This window comes from Podarcis muralis, chromosome Z, assembly GCF_964188315.1.
Source record: "Podarcis muralis chromosome Z, rPodMur119.hap1.1, whole genome shotgun sequence".
NCBI classification, from domain to species: domain Eukaryota; kingdom Metazoa; phylum Chordata; class Lepidosauria; order Squamata; family Lacertidae; genus Podarcis; species Podarcis muralis.
This window is the reverse complement of record NC_135673.1, coordinates 49884837-49912471: the sequence shown is the minus strand read 5'-3', so window position 1 is coordinate 49912471 and position 27635 is coordinate 49884837. Positions and strand designations below refer to the sequence as shown.

The 27635-nt window shown below is 47.5% G+C and overlaps 1 protein-coding gene across 7 annotated transcripts in view; it reads left to right on the top strand.

Annotated features, from left to right (window-relative positions):
* The window catches only part of LOC114589570 (integrator complex subunit 6-like), a 40610-nt gene extending 19854 nt beyond the window's left edge, over positions 1 to 20756 (top strand). For 2 of the 7 annotated variants that reach the window (XR_003704698.2, XR_003704700.2), the window contains 11 exons: positions 3987 to 4119; positions 6856 to 6950; positions 7761 to 7871; positions 10580 to 10795; positions 12128 to 12251; positions 12920 to 13062; positions 13202 to 13433; positions 18103 to 18501; positions 19229 to 19322; positions 19635 to 20027; positions 20415 to 20756. Coding sequence is in view for 4 of the 7 variants with exons in the window: in XM_028716034.2 (XP_028571867.2) it covers positions 3987 to 4119; positions 6856 to 6950; positions 7761 to 7871; positions 10580 to 10795; positions 12128 to 12251; positions 12920 to 13062; positions 13202 to 13433; positions 18103 to 18501; positions 19229 to 19322; positions 19635 to 19734 (1647 nt within the window). In the remaining 3 variants the exon portion in view is untranslated. The other 5 variants (XR_003704699.2, XM_028716034.2, XM_077922265.1 and 2 more) reach the window with 5 other exon arrangements.
* The last annotated feature ends 6879 nt before the right edge of the window (positions 20757 to 27635 follow it).

Sequence of the window (27635 nt, the reverse complement as noted above, 5' to 3'; positions counted from 1 at the left end):
GTGAGTGTGGGGAGTTATTGTTTTGGTTTGCTACTATACTATTCATTTTTGTGCCTTTACACCGTGGACTGCGTTTTGATCCTCGGATGAAAGGGGGGTATAGATATTTAATAAATAAAAGACATTGCCTTCTGATACTTTTAATTTAAAAGGTTTTTTTTTAAAAAACAACGGACTCTGCAGCCCTTGAACAATTATTTACCCAATCATTTGCAACTGACTTGAGCGGGAAGTTGATCAGATCCAGAGCATTTTCCTAATTGCTTAAACAATTGTCAATCAAGTGGGCAACACTATCTCTATTATTCTTAGTCATGTGAACCAATTTTAACTGGATTATTTGAGTGATCTGTTTCAGTAGCCAAAAAAGCTCCACTTACCCTGTGGAGGAATGGAGATTTCGTTTTAAAAGATAAGTCTGCTGGGTGTTGACAGTGTGAGACCGCCTTTTGAGCAAGGGCTGGTGATGAGTTTTCTTGCATTTGGGTTCTAAGAACACGGTTGGGTTTCCTTTTTCCTCTCCCCCCCCCCCATGTACACTAATCCATTAGAAATGAAAAATACAAAACAATAACCACACATAGAAAACAAATAATACACCCATGTGACTTTTCTCCTCCAATACCCATCATCTCTTAACCTTTAAGTCAGGCATCCCCAACCTTTGGCCCTCCAGATGTTTTCGACTACAATTCCCATCATCCCTGACCACTGGGGTCCTGTTAGCTAGGGATCATGGGAGTTGTAGGCCAAAACATCTGGAGGGCTGCAAGTTGGGGATTCCTTCTTTAAGTTCTTAATTAACATTGCATCTTTGGTATCTCACCCCCAATACTCCCAATATATAACTTTTTTCAAGTTTCACTTTGCAAACTTAATCTATACATATCAACATATTACCCTTAGAGTAGTGTTTTTTCATGTAAATTCAAAACTTTGCCATTCTGTCCTTAATTTCTGGCATGTCTGATACCTTATGGCTGCTGTTAAATTTACTAATTCTGTAAATTCATTTAATTTACATCTCCAATGTTCCTTTGTGGGGATATTTCCGTTCCAATTCTTTGCAAGTAATAATCTCGCTGCGGCTGTGGTTGGCCTTCAAACCCACAATGGCCTTCTTAGAAGTGTAGCTCTGCAGAGCTGGTTCTAGCCATGTATGTTCCTTCGGTCTGTGAATTGGTGGTGCTGTTTTATTTCACCCCACATTTGAACCTGGAAAGATCTCCAGAGCCCCATAAGATCTAAAAAAAAAAAATCAAAATGCAGTGAAATTGGAGCTGCTTCTACAGCCTCCAACACCTGGGGTTGTTCTCGAATATAGTGTGTCTTCTCCTCTTCCTCCCAAACCTACCAGTTCTTAGCAAGAACCTGTGGCTGTTTGGTTTGACCTCCCAAGGGCTGGCAGTGGAGTGGTCTGTTATTATTAATAATTATTAATTTATTATTTATTCCCCAGCCACTCTGGGTGGCTTCCAACAGAACACTAAAAACAGAATAAAACTTCAAACATTCAAAACTTCTCTAAACAGGGCTGCCTTCAGATGTCTTCTAAAAGTCCGATAGTCCGATTTCTTTGACATCTGATGGGAGGGTGGGCGCCACCACCGAGAAGGCCCTTGGCCTGGATCCCTGTAACCTTGCTTCTCGCAGGGAGGGAACTGCCAGAAGGCCCTTGGGAAAGGAACCCCGGCATCTGGGATGGAGACGCTTCTTCGGGTCTACTGGGCCAAGGCCTTTGAATTGTGCTTGGAAACGTCCTGGGAGCCAGTGCAGGACTTTCAAGACTGGTGTTATGTGGTCATAGAATCATAGAGTTGGAATAGACCACAAGGGCCATTGAGTCCAACCCCCTGCCAAGCAGGAAACACCATCAGAGCACTCCTGACATATGGTTGTCAAGCCTCTGCTTAAAGACCTCCAAAGAAGGAGACTCCACCACACTCCTTGGCAGCAAATTCCACTGTCGCACAGCTCTTTCTGTCAGGAAGTTCTTCCTAATGTTTAGGTGGAATCTTAACGGCGGTTGCTCCCAGTCCCCAGTCTGGCTGCCGCATTCTGGATTAATTGCAGTTTCTGAGTCACCTTCAATGGGAGCCCCACGTAGAGCCCATTGCAGTAGTCCAAGCGGGAGATAACTAGAGCATGCACCACTCTGGTGAGACAGTCTGCAGGCAGGTAGGGTCTCATCCTGCATACCAGATGTAGACAGCTGTCCTGGACACAGAATTGACCTGCACCTCCATGGACAGAGGTGAGCCCAAAATGACCCCCAGGCTGCGCAGCTGGTCCTTCAGGGACACAGATGCCCCATTCAAGACCATGGAGTCCCCCCCCCCAGCTGCTCACGCACAACAGTACTTCTGTCTTGTCAGGATTCAACCTCAATCTGTTAGCCGCCATCCATCCTCCAACCGCCTCCAGACACTCACACAGGACCCTCACTACCCTCACTGGTTCTGATTTAAAAGAGAGGTAGAGCTGGGTGTCATCTGCATACTGATGAACATCCAGCCCAAACCCCATGATGATCTCTCCCAGTGGCTTCATGTCAACGTTAAAAAGCCGGAGGGGGGGGGTGGAGCCCTGAGGCACCCTGTTGTCTCCCATCCAGAACAACGCACACTTTCACTCTCCGAGGGCCGAGAGAGGGGAGGCAGGGGCCACAGTTGTGCTTCAGGCAGTGAAGATCTGATTTTAATAATAGCCCACCATCTGGACAAGTGGGGCCAATACCACTGAAAAGTGCAGTAGTTCCTTAATAGCTGTACCCCAACATCAAGGAATAATACAGTGGACCCCGAAGGTAACATAACTTTCCAGTTGCGAATGCAGCAAACCCGGAAGTGTAGAAGCGCCCTATCTGGAGGACCCACTGTAAAAGGGCCTATCTAAGCACTTTAAATTTTAGGTGATTAGAAGCTTTGATGCACTCTCTAGTCCAGGGGTGGTGAGCCTTCAGCCTTCCAGCCGTTCAGCAACATCCGAAGGGTTCCCCTACATATTGTTCTGTGGACTGGAATTGGGTTTGTAGTGAGACTGATGTCAATTAATGTGGAGCCACCTCAGAGCCATGATAGGCTCGCCTGCTGATTCATAAATGTGTCACAAAAACAATAGGAATATTACTGCTTGAATATATTCAGCAATTCACTTATAACAGACACGTCCAACTGGTAGATCGTGATCTACTGGTAGATCACTGGATGTCTGTGGTAGATCACTGGCTCCCTCCAAAGAAGCTCAACAACTGGTTCCCCTATGAAAGCTCAACATTTTTGCCCTTCAACCCTGAAAAACAGGGCTTTCCTCCTCCCTAAAAGAAGTTCAACAGCTTCGACCTGAACCCCAAAATAGGGGGTAGATCACCATTACTGCCCGTTTTTAACTCTATGAGTAGATTGCAGTCTCTCAGGAGTTGGCCACATAACATTCAGAACATTTTCTTTCTTCCAATCATAATTACAGGGCAGATCACAGCATAGTATAGCAAATACATAAAACCCACTGATCAAACAAAGTGAATTTACAAGAGGTTCAGTCAGCTTTTGTTGGGTTTTCCCCGTCAGCTTGAATCAGAATGTCATGCAGACCAGCTGCTTTTCTCAGGATCATATTAACTGGTGGTACTGTCCTGAGGTAACAGCTGTCCATAAAGGAATAAGAATGATTTTATTATAGATAGTGTAATTATTGGACGCTTGGTTTGACTTGGTAGAAAGCTTTGTGCGTTGGTAGCTCTGTTCAGCCAGGAAACTTCCTTTTCTGTGTCTTGCAGGACCGTAAATGGGCAAAAAAGAAGTAAACTGCCCAGGATTCCTCCCCTGAGCCTCTGAGAGAAGGGGGAAAACAATTGCGCTGTGACTATTGCAAAAAACACATGCCACGCCACGTCTGTGAAAACGCCAGGATGTTTTGAATTCCTCCGAAGGCCAGCAGCCCCTTGCATGTGCTGAACTTTTGCCTCTTCCTTTGTCGTTCTCCAGGTGTTTGTGAGCACCAGCGGCAAGTACAGTGAACTGGGCCACCCCTTTGGATACCTGAAAGCCAGCACCACTCTGACGTGCGTCAATCTCTTTGTCATGCCGTACAACTACCCTGTCCTTCTCCCTCTGCTAGGTGAGTGTGGTGCAGAGTGTCTTGGCGCAGCCGAGCAGGAATGGGAGCCTGTCCGCCCACGGTGTTTACTTGCCAGCCGTTTTCTCAGGCGGGACGGGAGGCCGGAGCGCCTCGAGGGTTGCAGGCGGCTCCATTGGAAGGAGAGGGATTTTTACACCCGCCCTCTCCCTTTTTCTCTCTGCAGCAGAGGAGGAGAGCCGCCTGCTTCGTGGGCATGTTTGACGCTGCTCACCTCCTCGACTCGTAGCTCCTTCCTTAATTGGAGTAAGGTTCAACCTCCGTTCTTTTCCCCTCTTTCAGGACGTTGGTGCCTGCATAGTCTTTTGCAGCAGCGTTGTGTCGCCCGTTTTTCACTGGGCTTTGTGAGCTGGGGGTGCACATTTCCAAAGAGGGCACACGGGGAAGAAGGCATCCCAGAGAGGACTAGAATATGGTTACCAGATGTTCCTGGGACCACAAATATATGCCTCCAAGAAGCAAATGGGATTAGAACCTTTCAAGAAGTGGTCCAGGAAAAAAGAACAACTCCGTATGGGGCTGTGTGTTCTTCCAGAGAGGCAAGAAATATGGTTACCAGGCGGCCCCGTTTCCCGGGGAAAGTTGCCGGATTTACAAACCTGTCCCTGGACAACATCCATCCTTGGATTTCATTTCATGTCCCCGGATTTATATTTTAAGCGTTGTAGATTTATTAGTACGAAATGAACATTGCGTGATTGGTTCAGTGGCAGAAGACACATCACACAGGGACTTCAGGTGAGGCAAAATGGCAGGTGCCACAGCAGTGAGCAGCTCCAGAAGCCACTGGAGCCAATTGCACTACCAGGCTGCTGAGGCTGCTGCCGCCACTGCCAAGGAGCAAATGACGCCCGGCGCATCAACTGGGGGAACCACTGACCTGCCCCCTGCGACCCAAATCGAGCCGGGTGTGAGAGCATCCAGCTGACTGCCCAGTGGCGCTCCAGGGCCAGGAAAACCCCAGAGCCAACGCAGGGAGAAGGAGGAGAGGAGGAGGAAGGAGAAAAAAGAGGCAAGCCCCGACCTTGACGCGCCACTGCTGGATATCGTCTGGGGACAGATTTGTAAATCCAGGGACTGTCCCCAGGAAACGGGATCGTCTGGTAACCATAATATAGAAGTGCATGCGCCTTGAGCTATTTCTTGCCTCTCTGGAAGAACACACAGCCCCATACGGAGTTGTTCTTGTTTCCTGGACCACTTCTTGAAAGGTTCTAATCCCATTTGCTTCTTGGAGGCATATATTTGTGGTGGCTGCATTTTAAAAACACAAGCTCTGCTGAACCTGCTCTTCCGTGCCCCCTTCCCCGCAACTCTTTAGTAGAAGGTTTTGGGGAAATGCTCAGGCAGGCTTCATGAATTGCCTGGGGCCTTCCAGAGGCTTTGAATTGCTTTGGTGCAGCTCATGGTCTCCTCTTGTTTCTCTGCCCCAAAAAAACCACAACTGTGAGGTTCCTCCTGACTGCAACTCGTTAAAAAATTCTTTCCCCGACATTCATGTAGAAAGAATCGTACATCAGAGGACTCTGTTTTTGTCTGCACCAGCCTTCCTTGTTCAATAGGTGCTATTTGTTGGATGTGTGGCCACTCTTCTGAGTGGTACCCCTTCTGTCAAATAACCCTTGGATTCTTCCAGGAATTAAGCTGCAAGGAATTTTGCCAGTCTCAATAATGGCACATGTAGGTTACCTTGTTTTGGGTCAAGCTTCTGCTGGGAATAGTTTCTCAGATACTTAGTATCATAACTTACCATACTTTTTTTGTGGAAAAGACTAGGTTATTTTTTACTCTAAAACAGGCTTCTCCAAAAATCCTTTCCGGGGGCCTAATCTGCCCCCCCCCCGGTCAGTTTAATCTGGCCCCTGTGGCAGTTTATTTCCTGGGGTAAAATACTAAAGAAACCTTAACTTTAACCCTAAAAGAATCTCAACAACTTTGGTTGGCCCTCATGCATGTTCACATCATCAAATCTGGCCCTCTTTGAAAAGAGTTTGGGCACCCCAATCTAGGGCCTTTAAATTGTGAGTGTGGGGAGGGGGGTTATTGATTTTGGGGTAAAACCCTAAAGAAAGCTCAACAACTTCAAAAGGTCAACAACTTTGGTTGGCCCTTTGGTCGGCCTCCACAGCCCTTCACTTCATAAAATCTGGCCCTCTTTGAAAAAAGTTTGGAAACCACTGCCTAAAAGAATGTTAAAAAACCGGGGGTCATCATCTCCCCCCATTTCCATAAATTTGTGTCCCCCAAAATAGGGGTCATATGATACATGGAAAAATATGGTAAATACACACTTAAAACATTTCACTTTCAACAGTACCACAGAATTAATAGTTCAAAGTGTGGGCTCTCCTCTTTGCATGGGATTGTAAGGGGAATATACGGAATGTGTTGGCATCTAAAACAAGGAGAATCTTAAGTTGTTTAGGACTTCAGAGGTCTTCAGACTGAGCACTGCTGGTTCCCTTCATTCAAAGCTGTGATTGTTACTCTGCTAAGATACAGCTTAATTTTTGGCTCTGTGGATCCCTTCCGCTGCCTGTGTCAAAACTGGATATATAAGGAGGAGAGAGGCTAAAGAGAGAGAAAAGCCCATGGAAGCACAAAAACTCTCCAGATTGTTGTTCTCAAGGGACGTTCCCGCGGAGCATGACTCTGCTCGGATACTATGACTGGAACATGGGGCATGCGGGTGACTGGTCTTGTTTCTCCTCCGTGCAGATGACTTTTTTAAGGTTCACAAGCTGAAGCCCAATCCAAAGTGGCGGCAATCTTTGGACAACTACTTAAAAACCATGCCTCCCTACTACTTGCTGGTACGTACCTCTTGCGAACTCAGTGGCCCTAAATAAAAGAATTGGTGGCTGGCTGTCCTTGGCAGAGCGGTTTTTACGTGTCTTCTGCTGGAAACCAAACAGCCCACAGGCCAGGGTTCAAAAACCAAAAATGCTTTGCAGCTTAGCACGACTTACTGGCCCCTCGTCCTTGGATTGCTATCCAGCGCAAGTCCAGCATTTATTCTTTCGGTTCTCCCTCCTCCCCTTGGGAATACTTCTTTGCTGCGACTGGCAGTGTGGTAAAGCTCCTAGTGAAGCCCTCCTCTGCCCCCGGATAAATCTCATTTAACAAAGGGCTGGGCTGGGGAGGAAGCTGGGGGGCGCGGTGGAAGCGGCAGAAACCTCCCTCATCGCTTGGGCAAGACGCCGCTGTGTGGACTTGTCATATCCCAGCAATCAGGGACTCTCGCCTCTGTGTGGAATCAGCTGGTGGCGCTGCACTGCAAAGCACCACGCTCGCAGTGTAGCCCGATGCCCGCCGGCGAGCCAGCTGAAACCCACCTCGCTTCCCAAAGCGTCAATGCCAAGCTTCCTCAACCTCGGCCCTCCAGATGTTTTTTTGTCCTACAACTCCCATGATCCCTGGCTAGCAGGACCAGTGGTCAGGGATGATGGGAATTGTAGTCTCAAAGCACCTGGAGGGCCGAGGTCGCCTATGCCTGCCTTAGCTTGACGTAACACTGATCTGCGAGGAACTTTAAAAAAAACAACGGAAAAACTTTTTTAAAAAAAGAAAAAAGAATATTTTTGACCCTCTTCTTACTCTTTTTTGTTTTGTTTTCCTTATAGCCGTTAAAGAAAGCCCTAAGGATGATGGGAGCTCCAAATCTGATATCAGATAATTTAGATTGTGGACTTAGTTACAGTGTTATCTCTTACCTTAAAAAACTCAGCCAACAGGTAGTATCGACAAAACCTTTGCAATCAGAAGTACATTGATGATGATGATGACGATGATGATGATTTGTTTTATTTTTAGTGTGTTGTAAAAATGGTTGTATAAATGCGTTGCTTAAGGAATGCCCCCCCCCCCCCCGTTTTTTGAGATGGGTAAAGACTGGCATGCGTTTCCGTTTTCATGTAAGTCAGGCTTCCTCAACCTTGGCCCTCCAGATGTTTTTGACCTCCCAACTCCCACGATCCTGAGCTAGCAGGACCAGTGATCATGGGAATTGTAGTCTCAAAACAGCAGGAGGGCCGAGGTTGAGGAAGGCTGATGTAAGTGGTGGTGGGGGCTGCTGGAAGAAGTTACTGAAGAAGAGGAAGACAACAATTCAGCTTACTTGTCGCGTGTTCTTAGTTGTTTGCTGCTAATGAGCATTGCAGTCAACATTGCGGATGATTTGAAAGAGTGGCAGCTGTCCAATCTTATGTGGCTGGTGGCCAAAGGCCTCCTGTCTTCTTGAACCCAGTTTTCATAAGGGCTACCTAAATCTGTAACATCAAAGAAGTGCTATTCCAGGGATCAGCAAACTTTTTCAACAGGGGGCCAGCTCCCTGTCCCTCGGAACTTGTGGGGGCCTGGACTAGATTTTTTTTTTGGGGGGGGTGAATGAATTCCTATGCCCCCAGAAATAACCCAGAGGTGGATTTAAAACAAAAGGGCACGTTCTACTCATGTCAAAACACACTGACCGCGGGCCGGATTGAGAAGGCGATTGGGCTGGATCCAGCCCCCGGGCCTTAGTTTGCCTAAAGGTAAAGGTAAAGGTACCCCTGCCCGTATGGGCCAGTCTTGCCAGACTCTGGGGTTGTGCGCCCATCTCACTTAAGAGGCCAGGGGCCTGCGCTGTCCGAAGACACTTCCGGGTCACGTGGCCAGCGTGACATCGCTGCTCTGGCGAGCCAGAGCCGCACACGGAAACGCCGTTTACCTTCCCACTAGTAAGCAGTCCCTATTTATCTACTTGCACCCGGGAGTGCTTTTGAACTGCTAGGTTGGCAGGCGCTGGGACCGAGCAACGGGAGCGCACCCCGCCGCGGGGATTTGAACCGCCGACCTTTCGATCGGCAAGCCCTAGGCGCTGAGGCTTTTACCCACAGCGCCACCCGCGTCCTACCCATAGTTTGCCTACCCATAGGCTATTCCAGGCTTCCTCAACCTCAGTCCTCCAGCTGTTTGGGGCCTACAACTCCCATGATCCCTAGCTAGCAGGATCAGTGGTCAGGTGCGATGGGAATTGTAGTCTCAAAACATCTGGAGGGCTGAGGTTGAAGAAGCCTGTGCTATTCTTTTCCTTGCTCAAATTCACCCTTTCCCTGTGGTATTTAAGAAACGCGACCAGTGCTTCTTCCTGTTCTGGTTTTGCCTAACATTAAATAGAGTAACCAGATGAGGTTTTTTTGACCCAAAAATGGGGGTTCAAAATTTAGGGTCGTCTTATACATGAGTAGTGCTGAGCAGGCAAATGCTTTTTTGGCGCAAGCTTGTAAGCGGCGATTGGCTGCTTGGTCATTTGTGGGGGGCGGATACTGAAAATGGCTCACCCACCAGAACGCAGCGCACAGCCACATGCATCGCTCGCGATTTTCGGCATCCACTCCCCCCCCCCCCAAACAATGAAGAGGCAAATCGCTGCTGAAAATCTCAGGCTTCTGCTTCGTTCCGGCGGGTGGGCGTTTTTTGGCATTTGCTGCTTGATTGTTGGGGGAGGGGATGCCGGAAACTGCTCACCTGCCGGAATGTGGCACACAGCCGCTTGCGTCGCAGCTGCCCGGTTGCCGCTGTTAGCCCTCCCAATCCCGTTGCTGTAGCCAATAGACAGCTGCCCTTGTCACCGCAAGCAGGAGCATGATTGGCAGCAAGCCGGACAGCTGATAGGTGGTTTCTGTGACGTGAGCGGTTGTGCTCTGCCTTCTGGTAGGTGAGTGATTTTCGGCATTCCCCCCACATAGTCCTCAATCCCCCCTATTTTCTAAATTTTGAGGCCCCCAAAAGTCTTATACATGGGGGCGTCCTATAGATGGGAAAGTGTGGTAAATGCCGGCTAAAGCTTTCTACCTTCCTACGGACAAGGAGGATGGAAGGATTCAGCTCACACACAACAAGGGTGGATTTTGCTGATTTTGGAGAGCTTGGAAACATCACTTGAGTATCATTCCTGAAGTTCTAGAAAATCCGCCTTCCCCTTCAGGCGAAGCATCTTGAAATACTCACGCAAGGGCCTTATTGTCCAGTGAAAATCAAGTCCACTGGTGGCCTATTTGGCCCTCCAGCTGTTTGGGAACTACAATTCCCATCACCCCTGGCGTGTTTTGACATGAGTAGTATGTGTCCTTTTATTTAAAATGCACCTCTGGGTGATTTGTGCAGCCTGCCTGGTGTTTTGACATGAGTAGAATGTGTGCTTTTATTGAAAATAATCTCTGGGTTATTTGTGGGGCATAGGAATCCGTTCATTCCCCCCCAAAAAAAAATCTAGTCCGGCCCCCCGCAAGGTCCGAGGGACAGTGGACCGGCCCCCTGCTGAAAAAGCTTGCTGACCCCTGCAACTCTTTCAGCATGTAGACAGCAGGCATGGGTTGCCTTTTGACATGGCCAGAATTTGCTTTACGCTAGAGTCGTCTGCACTGCTGTTTGCTTAACGTGCTGTGTGCTTTTGTCATAGACAAAAATCGAGTCGGAGCGGATCATAGGGTCGGTGGGCAAGAAAGCCCCGCAGGAGACTGGCATTAAAGTGAAGAACCACTCCAGCGGCCTCTCCCCGATCCAGAACCGGGATTTCAAACAGCTTCTTCGAGGGATCTCGGGGGAATCTCCGCTCAGGCTGTCCGAAACAAGCGCGAAGGAATTTGCCGGCTTCCACATAGGGCTCTTCAACAAGGTGGGTGTGCGGTGACATTCGCTCAAGCATATGAAACGGAGTCATCGTCACGATTGGAAAGAAAAGAAAAAAAGGGGGGAATGGAGGGGAAGAAAAAATGGAAAGGAAGGTGATTTTAACCAGTTGTGTCCAAGCTTTTTCCAAAGAGGGCCAGATTGGATGGAGTGAAGGGCCGTGGGGGCCGACCAAAGTTCTTGAGCATTGTTTAGGATTGAAGTAGTTTAGGTTTTTTTAAGATTGAAGTTGTTGAGCTTCTTCTAGGATTGAAGTTGTTGAGCTTCCTGAAGAGCTGGAGTTGTTGAGCTTCTTCGATGATTCAGGCTGTTGAGCTGCTTTTAGGATTTTACCCCAAAGTTGAGCTTTTTTTAGGATTGAAGTTCTTGAGGTTTCTTTAGGGTTGGAGTTGTTGAGCTGCTTTTAGGATTGAAGTTGAGCTTTTTTGGGGATTTTATCTCAGGAAATAAACTGCCACAGGGGCCAGGTTAAACCAGCCAGCGGGCTGGATTGGGCCCCCGCAACGGACTTTGGACATGCCTGTTTTTAACTTTATGTAGTGGGTCTGTAAGGAGGCGAAGGCTTTATGGGAAATGATTTATTATAAACTTTAAAAAATGTTGAAAATAAATATTTGTTTAAAAAACACTCCAGAAGCCTTCTTATTAAGCATTGTAGGTAATGAAATTCATAAGCAAGATAAAAGCCTTTTTATCTGCAAGAACTGCAGCAAGGATATTATTAGCCCAGTGGTGGTAGGGTTGCAAGAAGTTTTGTAAGGTGGACTATCAATTACAGTGGTACCTTGGTTTACAACCACAATCCGTTCCGGAGGTCCGTTTGTAAACCAAAACAGGTTGTAACCCAAGGCGTGCTTTCGCCGATGGGGCCTCCCCCCAAAATTTGTTTGTAATCCAAAAAAAAGGGTTGTCATCCAAAAAACGGTTGCAAACCGGGAACCGCATTTCAGGGTTTGACGTGTTTGTAATCTAAAACTTATGCAAACCAAGACACCACTTTTATAATTTAAAAATGGTTGATTGACAGTTAGGATTTAATAGTAATAATTGTAATTCCAAAATGCAGTATTAGATAGTAAGTGGGGAAGCCAACCACGAGTCGAGGAGGAGGGAAGTCTCAGGCTGTGGCTGCCAAAGGTTTTCTATATTATATAGCAATTGAATGTTACTTTGAAAATATTTGCAAAAACTAATAAAAATTATTATATATATTAAAAAATAAACAAGGTGGGTGTGACATGGTGCCAAGGGGGAACAAACTGCTTGCTTTGCAGCTTCCATCTTCGCAAATGATCTGTTTTGTTTTGACGACAAACAGGATCTGAAGCCACAGGCTTACAGGAACGCTTACGATATTCCTCGCCGCAGCCTTTTAGACCAGCTGACCCGCATGAGGACGAACCTGCTGAAAACACACAAGCTCATTCTTGGCCAAGACGAAGGTGGGTGCCGTGTTGGTGTGGCACTGAATTGAGGTTGAAGTTTGGTTCCTTTAGGTCAGGGGCTGTTAAACCACAGTCCGCGGGCCAGATCCAGCCCAATCGCCCTCTGGATCCGGCCCATGTATGGTTCTGCAATCACCGCTTGGATTGATGTGATCACCATTCTCCCCCCCCCCCCCCCATTTTGTTTTCGGGTGCTTTTTTTGCAATTCCCCCCCGGACTACATCTCCCAGCATGCTCCAAGGTTTTTTCCTTCATAACCAATGATCAGATCTCTTTGAAATTTTACACAGAGGTCAATAAGAGGATGAGGATTTCAGGAAAAAATACACCAGTACTCAAAAGATTTTATAAATGCCTTTTTATGGAGAAAAATAAAATAAAATGTACATGTGCTGAGGGTCTCGAGGTTTTTGAAATTTTGAAGTACTGTAATTATTATTTTTTTGAAATTTTGAAGTGCTATAAAATTTAAACCGTTTGAGATAGAGGGGAAAAATTTAAGGCGATTTCTTTCAACCATAAGGGAAGGGTATGTACACCAAGTTTCATCCAAATCCCAAGATGGTGGGTGACATGACCGCATTGACATGACGTGGAATGAGTCTTTAGGGAAATTTCAGTCTTCTGGAAATGAAGTGTGGCGTCCTTTCTGTTTCTGCTGCAGACTGCCTTCATAGTGTTCCTGTGGCTCAGATGGGGAACTACCAGGAATATCTCAAGATGATGCCCGCTCCTCTACGAGAAATTGACCCAGACCAGCCCAAAAGACTCCATACTTTTGGGAACCCTTTCAAGCAGGATAAGAAGGTAGGCCGATTTCACGGGGTCCCCCCCTTCCCCCCGGCAATTTCTCACGGCCCGTGAGTGAGTGGAGTTGCCTCTTTCTTACAAAAGAAGAAGAAGAAGACTGTGGGTTGTTCTTAACGGGTGATGATATGTCTTCCAGGGCATGATGATTGATGAAGCAGACGAGTTTGTCGCTGGTCCTCAGAACAAAACCAAGCGCCCAGGAGAGCCCAACACGCCAGCTTCTCTGAAAAGGAGGCGCAGCATGTCCCCGCTGCTGAGGCGGCCCCAGTCTCCCCCAGCGATAGCCAACCATCTCAGTGGGAAGGGCCCCCCTTCTGCTTCAGGGGCCCCAGCCAACACCACCCTCAAAGCCATGCCAGCTTTCAATGGTAATTTGTGCTTAGCCTGCTAAAGGCTCCCTGAGCGATTGCCGTCTGCCTCTTCATGTGCTTTTGACAATGTGTGCACTTCAGTGAAACATGCATTTTTTAATAATTTTTTTATTTTGGTCTTGTGTGCACTGAGGTTTTGTCTTCTGGAATCATTTTTATAAGCAGAGGAATTGAACTGTTTGACGCTATTGTAATAAAACATACCCAGAAGCACTATAATAAATAAGCAAGCTAACTTACTGAAACAAAACTCCTCCCCCAAGCATGCTCCGGGCAGCTTCCAACAAAAGATTAAAAGTACATTAAAAGATCAGTCATTAACAACTTGCCCAAACAGGGCTGCCTTCAGATGTCTTCTAAATATCAGGTGGTTGTTTATTTCCTTGACATCTGACGGGAGGGTGCCATCACCAAGAAGGCCGTCTGCCTGGTTCCTTGTAACCTCGCTTCTCGCAGGAAGGGAACTGCTAGAAGGCCCTCAGCGCTGGACCTCAGTGTCCAGGCCAAATGATGAGGGTGGAGACGCTCCTTCAGGTCTACTGGGCCGAGACTGTTTAGGGCTTTCAAGGTCAGCACCAGCACTTTGAATTGGGCCCAGAAAGGTACTGGGAGCCAATGTATAGAATCATAGAGTTGGAAGAGACCACAAGGGCCATCGAGTCCAACCCCCTGCCAAGCAGGAAACGTAGGTCTTTCAAGACCGGTGTTACGTGGTCTTGGCAGCCGCTCCCAGTCCCCAGTCTGGCTGCCGCATTCTGGATTAATTGAAGTTTCCAAGTCACCTTCAAAGGGAGCCCCACGTAGAGTGCGTGGCAGTAGTCCAAGCAGGAGTTAACTGGCAATACAGTCTGTGGGTAGGGAGGGTCTCATCCTGCGTACTAGATGGAGCTGCCCTGGACACAGAATGGACCTGCACCTCCATAGACAGCTGTGAGTCCAAAATGACTCCCAGGCTGCGCACCTGGTCCTTCAGGGACACAGTTACCCCATTCAAGACCAGGAAGTCCTCCATACCAGCCTCTCCCCTGCCCCTGAAGAACAGGACTTCTGTCTTGTCAGGATTCAACCTCAATCCGTTAGCCACCATCCAACCTCCAACCGCCTCCAGGACCTTAACCATCTTCACTAGTTCCAATTTGAAAGAGAAGCAGAGCTGGGTATCATCCGCATACTGATGAACGCCCAGCCCAAGCCCCCTGATGATCTCTCCCAGAGGCTTCATGTAGATGTTAAAAAGCATAGGAGCAGAGGCACCCTGCAAGTGAGAGCCCAGGGGTCTGAACACTCATCCCCCAACACCACTTTCTGGACACGGCCCAGGAGAATGGAGCGGAACCACTGTATAACAGTGCCCTCAGCTCCCAGCCCCTCTAGACGGTCCAGAAGGATGTTATGGTCGATGGTGTCAAAAGCCGCTGAGAGATCCAGCAGAACTAGGAAACAGCTCTCACCTTTGTCTCTAGCCCACTGGAGATCCTCGACATGCGCGACCAAGGCAGTTTCAGTCCCATGATGAGGCCTGGATCCTGATTGGAAGGGATCCAAATGGTCTGCATCCTCCAGGCATGCTTGGAGTTGTTCAGCAACCACCCGCTCAATCACCTTGCCCAAGAATGGAAGATTTGAGACTGGGCGATAGTTGGCCATATTGGCCGGGTCCAAATATGTTTTTTAAGAAGCAATTTAATGACTGCCTCTTTCAGTGGTCCTCACAGAGGGAAGCATTTGCCACCCAGTGGATCCCATTGCCCAGCCCTTCCTGGCTCGCTTTTATGAGCCAGGATGGGCAAGGATCAAGGAGACAGGTGGTTGGTTTCACTCATCCAAGCAGCCTGTCCACATCCTTGGAGGTAACAGATTGGAACTGATCCCACGCAACTTGACTAGACAGGACTCTAGCACTCTCCCGCCCCGGCCCTGCTTCCACGGTGGAGTCTACTTCTTCCCGAATCTGAACAACTTTATCTGCAAAAAACTTTGCAAAATCATTGCAGGAGATCTTGGGGTCTTTCCCAGGCCCCGGTGGCAAAGGTGGTTCCGTGAAATTGTGAACCACCTGAAAGAAACCACCTGCTGCTGTTTTCTGCAGATGCAATAGAGGCGGCGAAGAAAGTCCTCTTTGCTGTCGCTATCGCCACTACCTGTGTCTGGTCCGATTCAGAATGAGTTTCCGCCACCAGCGCTCTAGCCGTCTCAGCGATTGTTTCATCACCCTCAGATCCGTGGAAAACCATGGGGCTGTCCGGGCTCCATGCAATCGGAAAGGGCGCTTCAGAGCCAGGCGGTTGATAACCCTGGTTAACTCCGCATTTCAGTGGCCCCCCAGGGAATCAGTTGAAAGGCCATCAGCATGGCATAAAGCACCCCCTACCACTCTCTGGAAACCATTTGGATCCATTAAGTGGCGGGGGCGGCCCATCCGAATCAGTTGCGCCTCCTTGCAGAGGGGAAGGGTTGCAGAGAAGTCCAAGTTATCTGGCCACAGCACTTCTTTCGTTTCACTTTTACTTAATGTCAGATCACCCCTGTCACTAGAGGTGAACACCAGGTCTAAGGCATGTCCATGACTATGAGTTGGGCCAAACTTATTCAGGGACTGCCCCATGGAGGCCATGCTTTCCACGAAGTCCCAAGTGACCCCTTGTAAGGTCGTGTCGGCATGGATGTTAAAATCCCCTAGGCCAACCAAACTAGGTGTCTCCAGGAGAACATCTGCCATGACCTGAAGCAGCTTGGGCAGGGAATCCTTGGTGCAGCAGGGAGGAAAGGCATCCTGCATTGCCCCTATTGCCTAGCTTCTGGAACACACAGAGAACTAGGTCTTCCCAATAGGGCGCCCAGTGCAAACCAGTGACTCCCTAAAAACCACTGCGACACCACCACCCCCGCCCACATGACCCAGATTGCTGTGTGTACAAGAAACCTGGTGCACAAGCAGCGGCAAGGACAGGTCTGTCTGCTTCATCAAACCAAGTGTCCATCACACATGGCCAGGTCAAGTCCTTCAGCCACGCTCAAGTTGTGGGTGGCAGCAGTCTTGTGAATCATTGACCTGGCATTGCACAGGTCGTGTGGGTCTCCCTTGCTGATTCCACTATCCATCTGGTCATGATGCGGTCTGGTCTTAGTGTAACTCCTCCTCCTGTCCATGAGCACTGAGATTGGGCGTCCCAGAGGAACCCCCCCCCCCCGGTGGAACGTGCCCCAGCCATTCTGTCGGCTGGGCACACTCCCTGGCAACCCTGACCCTCTCCCCTTAAGAACCAAATACAAACTATATAAAAAAATAGAAACTAATTTTTTAAAGAGAAGGGTTGCCACTGATGAGCCCACAAAAGGGGAGCCTGTTCCCACCTTGATGGAATCCCAGAGCTGAGCTTGTAAAGCAGTGGTGGCCCAACTTGGCCCTCCAGCTCTTTTGGGAGTACAACTCCCATCATCCCTAGCTAACAGGACCAGTAGCTAAGGATGATGGGAGTAGTAGTAGTAATAATAATAATAATAATAATATATAATAATAATTTATTATTTATACCCCGCCCATCTGGCTGGGTTTCCCCAGCCACTCTGGGCGACTCCCAACAGAATATTAAAATACAATAACCTATTAAACATTAAAAGCTTCCCTAAACAGGGAACACTGCTCAAGATCAGGCGTGGCCCAACTTGGTCCTCCAGCTGTTTTGGGACTGCAACTCCCATCATCCCTAGCTCCCAGGACCAGTGGCCAGGGATGGTGGAATTATAATCCCAAAACAGCTGGAGGGCCAAGTTTGGCCACCACTGTAAGGAAACCGGCCTGGTTTGCCTGGGAGCAAAGAGACCTGGGGTGGGTCCTTTAGATACCTTGATCTTAGGGCCATTAGGGCTCAAAAGGTTGGTTGTTTTTTTTTAAAGCACAGGTGCCATTCCTGTTGGTTGCCATCAAAATTAATTCATGCAACACCTTACCACTGACGAAAGAGTTGTTTAAATGCAGCCTAGTTAGTTTTGTTTCTTGACTGATTAACTGTGTAATTAACTATCAAATTACTTTCCCCACATCCTTTCAAGGTCCTATTTTTTGCTTTCTGCTGTGGTGCTCCCATTGCTAGACGTTGGATCTTGAGCCGCCTAGGAGGTGCCTTCTGCTGTGTGTTTAGCTACTACTAATACTAATAATTTATTATTTCTACCCCAGCCCATCCGGCTGGGTTTTCCCAGCCACTGTGGGTGGCCCTTTTTACCCGTTGTTTTTTTAATTATATATATTGTTTGTTTTATGTTGCTATGGCCATTGGCTAGTGCGAATAAAGTTTATCTATCTTTCTTTCTAGGCGGCTCCCAACCAAATATTAAAAACACAATCGGGGTGGCCACCTCCCAAGAGACTGCCCTCTACTCACGGAGTTGAAGACTGGCAGTGATCTACCACCTTTTGGGGGGTCTAAGTTGTTGAGCTTTTTTTAGGGAGAAGGAGGCACTTTTTGGGGCATTCAGGTCAAAGTTCCTGAGCTTTTCTTAAGGAACAGGAAGTCCCTTTTGGGGGGTTCAGGTCGAAGCTGTTGACTTTTGGGGGGGAGCCGGTGATCTACCACAGACGTCCACTGATCTGCTGGTTGGGCATGCCTGTGATACGGCGTTGAGCATTAGGAAACTTCCCTAAGAGAGCTCTTTCTTCTGGCAGATGCAAATAGCAATATGGTCCCGGATGGCAACGGTGAGAAGAAAGCTGAACACTTCCAGTCCCTGGACAAGCAGGGAGATGGGCTGCCTGTGCCCATGATGGCCTTGATCCCCCCGCCCCCAGCAGCCCTGATGGATGACGACCTGCCCAACGAGGTGGACTCCCTGTCCGGTGAGCTGAATTGCCTTGGGGAAGACGGATTGGACCTCAGGCCTGTCGCCAGCTCCCTGCTTCGCAGACCTGTCAGCTACAGTGTGTCTTCAGGGGACCCAAAACTCCAGCCAGGATCCGCACCCGGGACCACACCCCATTCAGTGAAAATCACGCCCAGCATGTTTGAAGGGAGCAACGAAGTGATCAAAATCAAAGTGATGAAGGAGGTCCGGAAGCCCGGGAGAAGTGAGTGTTGGAGAGGGGGCTGGGTTGTCCAAAGGGAGGTCCTGCGTTGCTCCCACCAACCCAGAAAGAGCGCCAGGGCAGCCAAAAGCCGTCTCTCGCCTTTTCACAGGTGTGAAATGGGAGGCGGCTCTGATGAAGCTCGTGGTATTTCAGTCTCCACCGCTATCATTTATTTCAGGGACACTTCAGTTCCCGGGAGGGCGGGGGGTGTTTGCTATGGTGCCAGTCTCGCTTGGCACCTTTTGGAATTTGTGAGGATCCCCTTTTTTTTAGAGTTGGCAGAAACGTAATTGTAGAGTTCATCTGTAAATGGCAGCAGCTGCCTATCATAATGGAATTCACATTTAGAAACCTGTGGAACGTGACCACGAGAGAAAGTGATTTGTCAGTTTGGTGCGGGGTGCTGTTACAAAGGGAAGAGGAGGAAATCGGTGCTAGCAGGAGAAAATGTCTTTTCTCCAATGAGGAGGGTAATCGAGGCAGCAGACTGACTCATTTATCTCCAGGCTTGTCGCATGCGATCCTGCACAAACAGCTATGCCCCAGGAGAGAAGAGGAGTGGCCTTTAGGAGGACACTGAGGGTCTGAAAAGGGCAAAGATTCCACCATGGGAGAGTTTGAGATAGCAGCCACTGCTTGGAAGCACAGGGCAGGGTTGAGGGCAGAATTCTGATGGTCTTGCCAACGCTACCATGATCTCACATTTTGTTTTGTTTTTTAATTGTAGATTTCGAAAAGATTTTCTCTCTCCTTGAAGAAGTTCAAGGCCCTGTTGAAATTCAAAAATATTTCATTGAATTTGCTATCAAGGAAGCAGCAAGGTTTGTATCCAGATGGCATGTTCAAAGCTTGAGCAGATATGTGCATGTGTTCTGATAGTGGCCTGTTTGCTTCTTGCCTGTTGTGCTGCATGATGTTCTTTGAAACCACCGCCTTTGATGGTGGGAGGAACCTCTTTTGCTTGTAAGTTGATGGGACTTAACATTCCAAGCACAGGGGGGGCGGGTGAGCCTAGGCCCTGCATATGTTCTGCAGAGTAATGCAAAGGCAGTTGTTTGTTTCAGAGGGGGAACTTGGAACAGAAGTGCAAAACCCACATTAAATTGCTCCCCTTCCCCCCCTCTTTCTCTTAGGTTTAAAAAACGGGTGTTAATTCAGCACTTAGAGAGAATACTAGAGGAAATAGAGTTCAACAGCCTGCACAACAGAGTTAATCATGTCAACAGTAGATAATAATGCCCCAGCAAGACGAGTGCATGGGCCAGGGAGAACAAGTTTGCTGTGTTGCAGAGGAGCGGAAGAGCACGTGGCAGCAGCTGCCCCTGGCAGTCAGGCGGCTTTTCTGTTGGAGTCTGAGAAGAAGGGTGGAGTTTTTATGCTTGCAAGCCTCTCTCAATGGAAACTGAGCTGTGACCTTGATGGATTTGCTGCAGGGGGTCTGGCGTCCTCCCTCCCCACCTCACATTGAAGGGCCTGATCTGCTCAATGGGCTGAAGAAAAACACTCAGTGCTGCCCTCTGCCGCAGGTGATGAGAATTTACTCATTTGAACCTTTGTTCTAAGACACTTTTTAAAGAGCTGCTTTAGGCAGCAGGTCAAATCTGGTAAAACAAAAATGCATACGTTTTATCTGCGCTTGTGTTGGAGAGAGCCTATGTTCAAAAAGGAAAAAAAAGAGGAGAGAGAGAGAAATCCCTTCGTGATGGTAGTGCATGTTGCTGCTACAGACACGAAGGCAAAAGTTTCTGAGAACTGGCAGCCGACCCAGGCATGAGTTTTCAGGGTAACATTGAATTTGAGAGTAAAGCAGCTGCTGAAACTGGGTTGAGGAAAAGTGGTCAAGAGGCCTGTGACTGCTGCTCCTGGTAGCCGCTAAGCAACCTACCTCAGCCTCTCTTCTCTTTTGTCTGCAGACTTTATGAAAGCGCGTGCCTGAGGCTCCCCAGGTCCTGACTTCAGTTCTCTTTCATCTTGTGAGGAGGACGGAGACTCTTCACGTGGACTTGGCCTTGGAAGCGCTTAGAAGGAAACTCTGGGGTTTTTAAAAAACAAACAAACAAAAACAATCCCTGTCCCCCAAATATTATGTGTGTGTGTGTTTTACTTTTTAAATGTTCATATGAAAAGAGATTATTTTGGACAGTGTTGTTTACCAGATCCTTAATTTGATATATCAAACAGAGTGTGTGTATGTGTGTGTGTATGAGAGATGAATTTTTTTAGCACTTGTAAATAATAAAAATCATTTTATGGTTTCCTAAGAAATGCCTAATCTGAATGAGGTGCTGATGAGGAATCTCTGGTAATCCCAGTTGCCTGCAAGCACAAGAAACAAAAGAACAAAAGACCCCAAACACAGAAGACCCCTGCTGTTGTCTTCCCTCCTTCCTCCAAAAGACCACTTTGACTAAATATGACATAATAGGCATCACTGAAACCTGGTGGGATAAGTCCCACGATTGGAATGTAATAATGGAGGGATACAATCTATTTCAGAGAAACTGACCAGACAAGAAAGGAGGAGGAGTGGCATTATATGTCAGGGATGTGTATACCTGTGAAGAGATCCAAGATTTAGAACCTCAAAGCCAAAGTGAGAGCATTTGGGTCAAAATTAAGGGAGAGAAGAATAACAGAGACCTCATTGTGGGAGTTTACTATAGATCCCCAAGCCAAACGGAGGGCATAGATGATGCCTTCCTGGAACAGATGGCCAAGCATGCAAAAGGAAGGGAGATAGTAGTAATGGGGGACTTCAATTACCCGGATATTTGTTGGATGTCAAACTCGCCCAAGAGCATAAGGTCAAACAGATTCCTCACTGGCCTTGCAGATAACTTCATTGTCCAGAAAGTGGGAGAAGCAACAAGAGGAACAGCCATTTTAGATCTGGTCCTAACCAATGTTGAGGACCTGGTTAGTGGGGTAGAAGTGGAAGGATCATTAGGCGCGAGTGATCATGCTCTTCTGAAGTTTACTATACAGCGGAAAGGAGCAGCCAAGCATACTAGGACTCAATTTCTTGACTTTAAGAAAGCTGACTTCATAAAACCTAGGGAAGTGCTGGGTGAGATCCCATGGACAGTAATACTAAAAGGAAAGGGAGTTCATGATGGCTGGGAGTTTGTTAAGAGGGAGATAGTAAAAGCACAACTTCAGGCAATACCAATGAGACGGAAACATGGAAGGTGCCTAAAGAAGCCAGGGTGGCTATCTAAAGAACTTTTAACTGAGTTAAGATTAAAAAAGGATGTGTACAAAAAATGGAAAAGGGGGGAAACCACCAAAGAGGAATTCAAACAAATAGCCAGCACGTGTAGACACAAAGTCAGAAAAGCTAAAGCACAGAATGAACTCAGGCTTGCTAGAGAGGTTAAAAGCAACAAAAAAGGCTTTTATGGGTATGTCCGTAGCAAAAGGAAGAACAAAGCAACAGTGGGGTCACTCAGAGGAGAAGATGGTGAAATGCAAACAGGGGACACAGAAAGGGCTGAACTCCTCAATGCCTTCTTTGCCTCAGTCTTCTCCGATAAAGAAAACAATGCCCGACCTGAAGTATTTGGAGCAAATGATTCAGCAGAGGAAACACAGCCCAGAATAACTAAGGAGATAGTACAAGAATACTTGGCTAGTTTAGATGTATTCAAGTCTCCAGGGCCAGACGAACTGCATCCAAGAGTATTAAAAGAACTGGCAGATGTGATCTCAGAACCACTGGCAGTCATCTTTGAGAATTCCTAGAGAACAGGCGAAGTCCCGGCAGACTGGAGGAGGGCAAATGTTGTCCCGATTTTCAAAAAGGGGGAAAGAGAGGACCCAAATAATTATCGCCCAGTCAGTCTGACATCAATCCCAGGGAAGATTCTGGAGCAGATCATTAAGCAAACAGTCTGTGAGCACCTAGAAAGGAATGCTGTGATCACCAATAGTCAGCATGGATTTCTGAAAAGTAAGTCATGTCAGACTAACTTGATCTCGTTTTTTGACAGAATTACAAGCCTGGTAGATGAAGGGAACGCAGTGGATGTAGCCTACCTTGATTTCAGCAAGGCATTTGACAAGGTGCCCCATGATATTCTTGTAAAGAAGCTGGTAAAATGCGGTCTTGACTATGCTACCACTCAGTGGATTTGTAACTGGCTGACTGACCGAACCCAAAGGGTTCTCATCAATGGTTCCTCTTCATCCTGGAGAAGAGTGACTAGTGGGGTGCCACAGGGTTCTGTCTTGGGCCCGGTCTTATTCAACATCTTTATCAACGACTTGGATGATGGACTCAAGGGCATCCTGATCAAATTTGCAGATGACACCAAACTGGGAGGGGTGGCTAACACCCCAGAGGACAGGATCACACTTCAAAACGACCTTGACAGATTAGAGAACTGGGCCAAAACAAACAAGATGAACTTTAACAGGGAGAAATGTAAAGTATTGCACTTGGGCAAAAAAAATGAGAGGCACAAATACAAGATGGGGGACACCTGGCTTGAGAGCAGTACATGTGAAAAGGATCTAGGAGTCTTGGTTGACCACAAACTTGACATGAGCCAACAGTGTGACACGGCAGCTAAAAAAGCCAATGCAATTCTGGGCTGCATCAATAGGAGTATAGCATCTAGATCAAGGGAAGTAATAGTGCCACTGTATTCTGCTCTGGTCAGACCTCACCTGGAGTACTGTGTCCAGTTCTGGGCACCACAGTTCAAGAAGGACACTGACAAACTGGAACGTGTCCAGAGGAGGGCAACCAAAATGGTCAAAGGCCTGGAAACGATGCCTTATGAGGAACGGCTAAGGGAGCTGGGCATGTTTAGCCTGGAGAAGAGGAGGTTAAGGGGTGATATGATAGCCATGTTCAAATATATAAAAGGATGTCATATAGAGGAGGGAGAAAGGTTGTTTTCTGCTGCTCCAGAGAAGCGGACACGGAGCAATGGATCCAAACTACAAGAAAGAAGATTCCACCTAAACATTAGGAAGAACTTCCTGACAGTAAGAGCTGTTCGACAGTGGAATTTGCTGCCAAGGAGTGTGGTGGAGTCTCCTTCTTTGGAGGTCTTTAAGCAGAGGCTTGACAACCATATGTCAGGAGTGCTCTGATGGTGTTTCCTGCTTGGCAGGGGGTTGGACTCGATGGCCCTTGTGGTCTATTCCAACTCTATGATTCTATGACTCTTGGAATGCACATTTCTTCTTTGCAGGAGGAGCTGGTTCACATGGTTTGCTTTGACTATATTTGCCACCTGACTTTCCACATTATGTTCTTCAGTCACTGGCAGATTGTCCCTTTGCATTCCATGGTGGTGCCAGGAGTGGGGTGACTCCTTCTCCTTGCCTTGGATGCTAATGACTTTTTGTTTGGGCCCTTCAATGGGATACGAAGCTCCTTACATTAGGCCCAGTCTTCCCTGCTTTGAAGCAACAGAGCTTCAGTTTTGAATTTGAGCAGCTGCCACAGCACTAGTTTGGCTCACATTTTATCTAACCCTTGATGAGGGAAGCTTCTACTGTATGTTCCCATCAAGAAGACTTGCAACTCCCCGGTGGAAGCATCCCAGATCCGAAGAGCATCCTCTTTCCAGTTGGGAATAGGGGCTGCCTCTCCTACACAGAGGAGGAAAGGCTAACTACAAACAGGAGCAGAAGGAGCTCTGACCTAGTTCTGGCAAGGGTGGCCCAAGCACGTTTCCCTTCCAGCTGCCATTATAGCATGGGGGTGCAGACCATGACCTGGGTTTTGGGCCGACATAACTTGCATTTCAGCAGGAATGGTGTCTGATAACTGACCTTTCTGCCATTCTTAACACTTTGTGTCGGTACTTGGATGCACTATGGCCTGACTCTGGTGCTGCCATAAACCCCCTACTGTCCCAACCTGCCTGTTGGAAAGACTTAATGCAGAGAGTGTTTGAAGCCATGCTTTGAGTAATCTTTTAAGCTGCACTCCGTGGCATTGACTGATTTGCTGCTTTGTAATTGCTGGCTGAGCCAAAATTGGATAAAGGAAAAACCCAAAGGCAAAAGATAAGCCACTGTGATGACAAAAGACTTGACATTACTCATCTGGTGTGCTGATTCCAGGACAGCTACACAGCAGTCTTCATAAGTCACTTCTCAGATTTGTTCTTCTGACAGAGCAAGGCCCTGGATTCTTCATGATTCCCCCCCCACACCCTTTTGCAGTGGGAGAGCACAGCCTTTTGCAACTGATGACCCCCATCAACTCCAGCCAGCACACAACCATATTGTGCATGGACTGATGGGAGTTGTAGTCTTAAACAGAGGCTGGAGAAGGACAAGGAATGGTGAGGAGATAAAGGGAAAGCAAATGAAGACCGGGGCCCCTGTTGTAGTGACTTGAGGCAACACTACTGAAGTACATTTTCATATTTGCTTGATTTACCTTCCAGAACCCTCTGTGTGAACAAGCTGGTGTGTGTTTCTCTGGCAGAAGCCCATTCCCAATTTGGTCTAATCATGAGCAGAACCTTCTAAAGATTTGAGCTGCTCTCCCATTTCATGGCCATTGGCCATGTGTGCTTTTGGCTAAGGATAACCTTGGCTGACAGATTCTGGTTGTGGACATAATTTCTCTGAAGCTAGGTCCTTTTGGGGGCTCATCTTGTGTGAACACAATTTGCCAGTTCTGCAGGCTGGTATTGGCAAAACAAGGCAGGGCTCTCCCTGGAATCAAGGAGCAAGGAGGTCCTGTGCACAAAACACATACCCATGTGAGTGCTAAAAACAAAACCCTAATTGTGTAGTTTGTCTCATTTTCCTGCACTGAAGTAATCTTCAGCTGCTCTGCTTTGCCCTAAACATCTCTAGGGAGGGGAGATTCAGCAGGCGGTAGACAATGGGAGTTGAGACAAGTCATTAAGATGTCACCTCTGTAGATTACCAGTTGCAGGGGTTTTTATTTTGAAGTAGACTGTCTAATGCACATCTGCATTTTGATGTTGCCTCATGCACAGGTGCGTCTGCCTGCTCTGTTTAGCTTTAAAAAATCCTAACTTCTTAAACTTTGGAGAGGCATCCTATTAACCATGCTGGCATGTGAAAGCTGACAGCCTCCGTGCTAAAGGCCTCAGACCAGAAGAAATTGGGACCTCACTTCTACTAAGTGTGATGGGAGCAAGGTGGTCCTGTGGCAAAACACAAATTTGGGTACTGCAGAGTACACCTCTGCTTAAGTAAATTGGTGACAAAATATTTCAAGATTTGCAGCACATACCCAACTAGCCGTGAGTCCAAATTCGAATCATTCATGTGTGCAGGTCTTATTTTTACAGCCGCCACCACCATGCATTATCTTTGAGAAAATGTTTACATGAGGAATACTTGATTACCCATTTTTTACCTGTAGACAAACTTGTTTAAAGCAACTTTGGAACAAATAAGAAGTCTGGTTTAGATTGAAAAACTGCAGCTTACACCTGTCTTCAAAAGGCTTCCATGAAAACTTTCTACTGAGGAACAGCATATGGCTGTCCCCATGCTCCTGGACAAGAGTTCCCTCCTCCCTGACCACTGGCCAAGCTGGGTGGGGCGGATGGAAATTGCAATCTCAAGAGAAAAGCAGGTACCACATCCCTGATTTATCATATTGCTAGTTCTCAGTGTGGAGTATGGAGTAACTACTTGCATGCTGGGTGTTATTGCTCCTTAGCTAATGATGCTAACTAATGAGTTGGAACAGATTTTAAATTTAGTAAGCAGAGTTCATTGGAATTACTGGCTAGGCAGGCAATTTCAACTATGTTAAAATTTACTTGCTAGGCAAATTAGGTGTATTCTGCATGGTTGCTTGCCATAATACAGTGGTACCAATACAAGGGAGAGGCATGTCGCAGAGAAAGGGTTGGTGTTGCTATCAAAACACAACCACTACTTTTATCCCAAGAGACGGGAGAGCTTTAGAATAGCAGCTCCATAGAACTTCCTCTCACCTGTGTGGGTGTAAACCAGGGGTCAGCAACCTTTTCCAGCCATGGGCCGGTCCACCGTCCCTCAGACCATGTGGTGGGCCAGACTATAATTTTTTTTGGGGGGGGGGGGGAGTGAATGAATTCCTATGTCCCACAAATAACCCAGAGGGGCATTTTAAATAAAAGCACACATTCTACTCATGTAAAAACATGCTGATTCCCAGACCGTCCACGGGCCGGATTGAGAAGGCAATTGGGCCACATCTGGCCCCCAGGCCTTAGGTTGCCTAGCCCGGCGTAAACAGACATGGCCACAGCTATCTAATTTAGCTGCTATTTATAAAATTCTAGTGGGTGTCTCTCAAATAGAGGAGCTGTTCCTATGCTGCTACTTCAGGCTAAAGCTGGAGCTCTGCCTGCCTCAATAATCTCATACTGAAAAAAACTTACGTATTCAAAAGAAGTTGCCAACTCAGATGGTGGGAAGTAATGCTAGCTTTTCAAAAAACAGGTAAGCTTTTTGTACAGAGAATTCAAGTCATGGGCTTCTAACAGTAGCACTAGGATTCAGTTGCTTGCATGCTTTCCTGGCAATGTCTTCCTCCTGAAATAAGGCCTGGGAAAAGTGTTCTATAGTAGCCCGTAAGTTTCTACTGTGCCTGTAGAAGGGACGCGAGTGGCGCTGTGGTCTAAACCACTGAGCCTCTTGGGCTTGCTAATTGGAAGGTTGGCGGTTCGAATCCCCGTGACAGGGTGAGCTCCTGTTGCTCTGTCCCAGCCTCTGCCAAACTAGCAGTTTGAAAGCACACCAGTGCAGGTAGATAAATAGGTATCACTGTGGCGGGAAGGTAAACGGCGTTTCCATCATGGTGTTCCATTGCGCCAGAAGCGGTTTAGTCCTGCTGGCCACAGGACCCAGAAAGCTGTCTGTGGACAAACACCAGCTCCCTTGGCCTGAAAGCGAGATGAGCGACGCAACCCCACAGTCACCTTTGACTGGACTTAACCATCCAGGAGTCTTTTACCTTTGCTGTGCCTGTGGGCTTAAAAAGGTTGCCAACCACCACTGCTCTATGCAAACCAGAAGGCAAATTTAATCCAGTACAGCAGCAAGTGCAGTAAAACACAAGCCTTTTCCGGATAAAAGAGAAAATAATGGGTGTATTTAAAACAGCTTTATAAAAGTGGCATTTTTCTTAGTTCAAT